Source organism: Rattus norvegicus, chromosome 15 (assembly GCF_021556685.1).
Source record: "Rattus norvegicus strain SHRSP/BbbUtx chromosome 15, alternate assembly SHRSP_T2T, whole genome shotgun sequence".
In the NCBI taxonomy this organism is placed as follows: domain Eukaryota; kingdom Metazoa; phylum Chordata; class Mammalia; order Rodentia; family Muridae; genus Rattus; species Rattus norvegicus.
In genome coordinates this window covers 33,343,780-33,349,734 of record NC_141548.1, presented here as the reverse complement: position 1 = coordinate 33,349,734, position 5,955 = coordinate 33,343,780, and the positions used below count along the sequence as shown (strand labels likewise).

Here is a 5,955-nt window from a genome sequence, read left to right as displayed (position 1 = left end):
AGAGAGAGAGAGAGAGAGAGAGAGAAACAGAGAAACGGAGAAATGGAGAAACAAACAGAGAAACAGAGAAGCATTAACCTAAGGATTGAGTATGATTTCTTGCTTAAGCAGGATGCACAGAATTTGCCTTCTGGGAAAATTCTTGTCTTTGTTATTTTCCTTTTCTCTGTCTGTTTCAGTCAGTGTCCTTCTGTCTCTGCCTGCTCCTTCATACCACCCCCGCCCCCCCTCACGGCCTCCTCCACATCAGCTGGGAATGAGGTCTCTGTGCCCAGGGAGAGGAAAGCAGCTGAGAGGAGACACACACTACAGTCTAGAATCTTGGTCTTTAGTGAGGTTTATTGATATTTAGGGAACTTGTGTGGCCTGTAAGAACCTCTGGAAGCCCAGGGCTCTGGCAAGGCTTCAGCAGGAAGTAGACAGGACAATCACATGGCACAGAAAACCTGCACTGTTCCAGCTCCAGATTTCCTCATAGGCTGGCCATGAGCTCCAGAGTTAATAATTCTCCTTCAAGATGTTTTTGATCCAGGTCAATAATGGGAGATTCTGGTGAAGACAGCAGGGGGTTTTGCACTCTGGTGTACATAGGATGCAATGCCTTGGACTATCACAACACACAGAAAAGGTCCTCCAGACTCTCCTTGTTGGAGGTGGGGAAGAGAGGAAGTTAATGAGTGGATAAGAGGGAGCCTCTCCCTCTTCTACGTACCCATTTCAGCTTGCAATTAGGTCTAGGGCTTGATGCCACATCTCTGTTTGGGGATGGGGGAAATCACCTTACCTTCCTCATTGGCAGAAGGACTGGAGGAGCTGAGGTGGACTGCAATCCCATTGGAAAAATAACATAGGCTGGTCTGACCACCCAGTTCTCCCAGATTCTAAGCCACCAACCAAAGTACCTGGAGGGACTCATGGCTCCAGATACATATGTAGCAGAGGATGGTCTTGCTAGCCATCAATGGAAAGGGAGGTCCTTAGTCTCAAGAGGCTTGATGCCCCGGTGTAGGGGGATGCTGGAGCAGTGTGGCAGGAGAGTGAGGTGGGTGGGCAAGCACACTCCATATAGGCAAAGTGGAGTGGTGAGGGTGGTTGTGGGTTGGGAGCTGGGAGAGAGGTACCTGGGTAGTGGGATATCATGAAATGGGAGGTTGTTGGAGGGGTAACTGGGAAGTGGGATATCATTTGAGATGTAAAGAAATGGAATGAATAGTTTAATAAAAATGGAAAGAAGAAAGAAAATGAGGGAGAGAGTAGGTCATAGAGAACTAGGATGACAGCACCATAACGTCAGCCTTGGGTTATGTTTCTTGGCTTGGCTCTATATGAGGGAGGAGATTAAGTTCAGTTCCCAGCAGGACATCAACCTCATAAACACTGACCCCATGATTTGCCTGCATTCTCTTTTTCTGCTATAATTTCCCAGAATTCTGCTGTCTCTGCTACCTCTCTTGTCTACTTTATATGTTGTGTACTGGAGAGTTCAAATATGCTGTGAAGGTCATGAAGCCAGGAGTGGGATTAGTTACAAAAGAATGGGGGTCGGGAGGAGATCCTGCCCTTATTTAAAGCCAGTGACTGATGATCTGCCAATGGTGTTGTGTCAAGGAAGGCATATTAGGTCCCCATCTCAGGGTTACAGTTGGAGGACAAGTTCATGATAGAAAGACATTGTGGCAGGACTGTGAAGGATGAGTCGCACTGCATCAGCAGACAGGAAGTGGGACTCTAACACAAACTTGACAACCAGCCTGCAGGAAACAACTTCCTTCCAGGATGCTGCAACTCTTAGGGTTCTACAACCTTCCAAATGTAGTACCAGTAGGTGGGGACCCAGTGTTCAAAGACATGAGCCATAGCAAACTGTTCAAAGGGTTTATCAATTCACAGCATGATATTTTATACAGTGTATGCTCAAAATATCATCTACAACATTGTAAGGCTGTTGGGAAAGCTGGGCTACCACATTGTAGAGTGCATGCAGCTGTGTCAGGGAGAGCTGCCACCCAGGAGGGGTTAATTTCCTCTCTTCCTCTCCCTTTCCCTCTCTTTCCTTCTTTTAGTCCTCTTTCCCTTCCACCCCGCTCCCTCCCCTTTCATTTTTTATTTGAGACATGCTTTCATGAAGTCCAGGGTTAGCCTTGAACGACATATATAGACTAGGGTATGTCTTGAATCCTGCTCGTCCTGCCTGTTCCTCCCAAGAGAAAGGGTTACAGGTATTTATTATTGTGTCCAGTTTAGAAGACAGTTAATATTGTGATACTAGAAGTAATTGAATGTTCAGCTATATTCTGTGCACAAATGTGACTCCAAGCTAACATTTAGTAGCTTTGCATTATAGTATGAAAAGTTTGACATAGTGGTGTGTAACTTTCATGTTTTTCAAGGCCTACTTTAAATGATGGTTCTAAAACACTTTATCCTCCTTTGTAGCTCACCACCCACTAGAGGGAATTGGAAAAAAGGAATACGGGGAAAGTGGACCTAGTTATCCTGGATGTGAAATCTTTCTGTACACAGCCATGCATGTTAGATAATATTCATTAATCCACAATTCATTAATGTGGTAAACATGTGCCTGAAAGTCAATTATTCTAGATGGTTAGCATAGAAAGATAGTAACTCAAATCATTTCTTCGTTGTGTTTAGAGAGGGACAGAGTGATTAGAAAACAGAGTTGAGTCACACAGCTGTTGGAAGTTATGTTTTTATTGAGGTGCTTTACAGGGAACAATCCATAATCACAGACTTGTGTATCTTTGAGATTGTCTTCGAGACAGCTGGGGACAGTCTAGGGACTGTTTGGGACAGGCTCTGTTGAACCCAAAATGTACCAGATGAGCTCAGGCTTGGAGAGTCTGACTCATGCAGGTCAGGCTTTTCAGCTACTTGCACTTAGGACTGTATAAATCCGGGGTACATATGGGGAGATTCGGGTGAAGACTGCAGGGGGCTTTGCATCTTCTCGTCCATGAGATACAATACCATGGGCCACACCAGCACACAGTAGTGGCCCCCCGGAGTCTCCCTAATAAGTAAGAAAAATCAAGGTATGAGCAAATATTGGATTCCCATATACAAGCTCAAAGATAGGTAATCCTGGAATGAGGTACAAGATCCTGGCTGGCTATGGGTCATAAGGTAGAAATTTAATGCATGATTCCCATCCCTCTATCCTTGCTGCAGTGCTAACATGTCTCTCTTCATGTCTAGTATCTAGCTGGGTGGGAAGGATGTAGGAAAGGTTTGGGCACAGGGAGATGAGATGGACAGGGACAATGTTGGTTTCCAGAGCCTCAGGGATTGGAGCTAAGGACACAGGCATTAGTCACTGTCATGGGGAGCTGTTTGGCACATTTCCTTCACTGACACTGTCTCCTGATGTGGGGAGGAAGAGCAGGTGTGTACTCACCTCACATGGTGATCTCTTCCTTCCAAGACTGCCCACACACATCTGGAAATTATAGTCATAATCACTAAAGATTTTACAGGCCTCTACATCCATGATTCTCAATTCAACTTCTCTCAGTGTATATGTATATGAGGTAGGATCTGTCACTCCAGTTTGTCCCCATCCAGCTGCTTGGCACATGGTCCCAGGGTCTATAAATTCAGAAGGACTGGGCAGAGGAACTACATCCACAGCAGGAGTCAACTCAAATTGTTTTTCAAGCTGTTGAGTAAAGGAAAGAAGGGATGGCAAATCAGAGAAGGATGCTTAGACATGGGTCCTTCCACAGCGGGTCCATAATGACATAGAATTCAGGAGTGGGTTCTGAGGGAAAGGAATGGACAAGAGAGAATTCAATGGACTAGGCCAGGGGGAGAATTAAAGAGGGGAGACCTAAATAAAGGAAGGCCAAATAAATGAGGGCACCTTCAGTAACATGATGTCATGAATATTGGAAAAGAAATTGTAATTTTTGTGAATGATTTGCTTTTCGACTTCTGCTTTTTGGATCTTCTGCTGGGTGGATTCTCGCTTGCTCACGTCATGGGCTCCAAGGGTGACTGTGATTTCTCTGTAGATAGAGAAAGAAGCAATGAAAAGTCGTATGAGGAGAACTCCTTCAAAGGAGAGGGGTACCCGGTTCTTTCTTCTCTATCCCTGGGCACAGCCCATAGATTAACTTGAGATGGCGGACCCAGGACCAGTGCCACAGGGCTCAGGGAAACACAGAATTAAGAACTCTTCCACACCCCACACCTAGGACTTGCATTCAACTGAACCCATGGTTTTGCACATGGATGAAAGGCACTCTACATTGAATTACATGCCAGGTCATCTATCATTTCTGCTACCACTAGGACAAGACAAGACCTGTGATTTTACTACTGACCAGAGCCCTGCTTAAAGCTCAGACCTGTGACAATGGATAGGTCACATGAATGATCCAGTGAGTGGTCCTGTGCTTTGTTTTCTGCTCTGTGTAACGAGAGCCCAACTGAAGTTGAAAAGGGCTCAGAGACTTCCCCAAGGCTCTGCTGCTCTGTGACTCTGGCTCATGCATGTCTTCACAGGAAGAGAAGCCTCTTACCTTCCATTACAGTGTGCAGCAGTCAGCACAAATTGACGGCTTATGAGAAACCCACCACAGAAGGTCACATAACCTTTCTCAGTGGTGATCTTCAGATGGGCCATGTAAGGGCGGGAGTGAGGAATAGACTCCACACCACCAACAATCTCCTCTGGAACAAGGAACACCCAGTCCCCAGTCACAAGCTTGCAGGGCCCCCCAACACAGTACTGCCAGAGATATATGGGGCTAAAGCTGAGCGACTGCTCGAAGCCCACCCCACCTCACATGGGGCTCAAGCCCCTCCACATATTGATATTGAACATATCTTTATTAATCCCATTACCATCATTGATTAAATACTAAAGGTGGCCTTGTGTGCCTGAGATAGGGCAGGTGACCTCCAAGGAGCTCTTTGCTGTAAATGGTTTCTGGAAGAGGCATAATCAATGAATGTTTCCCATGATCTAGTGCAGTGGTTCTCAAACTGTGGTTCTCTACTCCATTGTGGGGGGGGGCTAGAAAGACCCTTTCACAGAGTCACATATCACCTATCCTGCATATCAGATATTTACAATATGATTCATAACAATAGCAAAATTACAGTTATGAAGTAGCAATGAAAATTATGTTACCATTTGGGGTCACCACAACCTGAAGAAATGGTATAGAGGGTTACAGCATTAGGAAGGCTGAGAACCCCTCCTCTAGCGAATGGACCCATACCCATGCACATATGGGAAGCACTAATTAGACTTGTGGGTTATAAGAAGAAAGACCTCCTGGATTTAAAAGTCTCCATTCAGAAATTAAACAGAGACGTAGACAGATTAAGAGAAGTCATGGACCAAATGGACTTAAGAGATATGTATAGAACATTCTATCCTAAAGCAAAAGGATATACATTCTTCTCAGCTCCTCATGGTACTTTCGCCAAAATTGACCATGGAATTGGACAAAAAACGGGCCTCAACAGGTACAGAAAGATCGAAATAATCCCACCCATGCTATCAGACCACCACGGCCTAAAGCTGGTCTTCAATAACAATAAGGGAAGAAGGCCCACATATACGTGGAAGTTGAACAATGCTCTACTCAACGATAACCTGGTCAAGGAAGAAATAAAGAAAGAAATTAAAGACTTCTTAGAATTTAATTAAAATGAAGGTACATACCCAAACTTATGGGACACAATGAAAGCTGTGCTAAGAGGAAAACTCATAGCTCTGAGTACCTGCAGAAAGAAACAGGAAAGAGCATATGTCACCAGCTTGACAGCACACCTAAAAGCTCTAGAACAAAAAGAAGCAAATACACCCAGGAGGAGTAGAAGACAGGAAATAATCAAACTCAGAGCTGAAATCAGCCAAGTAGAAACAAAAAGGATCATAGAAAGAATCAATAGAACCAAACGTTGGTTCTTTGAGAAAATCAA

General features: G+C 44.8%; 1 protein-coding gene across 3 annotated transcripts; it reads right to left on the bottom strand.

The window, feature by feature from the left end:
* Positions 1 to 2,692: 2,692 nt before the first annotated feature.
* On the bottom strand, positions 2,693 to 5,748 carry LOC135146687 (mast cell protease 4-like). 3 transcript variants are annotated; one of them, XM_087584831.1, is made up of 5 exons: positions 4,922 to 4,964; positions 4,542 to 4,692; positions 3,881 to 4,025; positions 3,419 to 3,676; positions 2,699 to 3,031 (listed from the first exon to the last, which is right to left on the bottom strand). In XM_087584831.1, the coding sequence occupies exons 1-5, from the start codon at positions 4,962 to 4,964 to the stop codon at positions 2,885 to 2,887; spliced, it is 744 nt and encodes a 247-aa protein (XP_087440957.1). In that variant the 3' UTR covers positions 2,699 to 2,884. The 3 variants fall into 3 exon arrangements, with proteins under 3 accessions (XP_087440958.1, XP_087440957.1, NP_001415803.1); NM_001428874.1 differs by having other exon boundaries at positions 2,885 to 3,031; positions 3,416 to 3,676; XM_087584832.1 differs by lacking the exons at positions 4,542 to 4,692; positions 4,922 to 4,964 and adding an exon at positions 5,696 to 5,748 and having other exon boundaries at positions 2,693 to 3,031; positions 3,416 to 3,676.
* Positions 5,749 to 5,955: the final 207 nt, after the last annotated feature.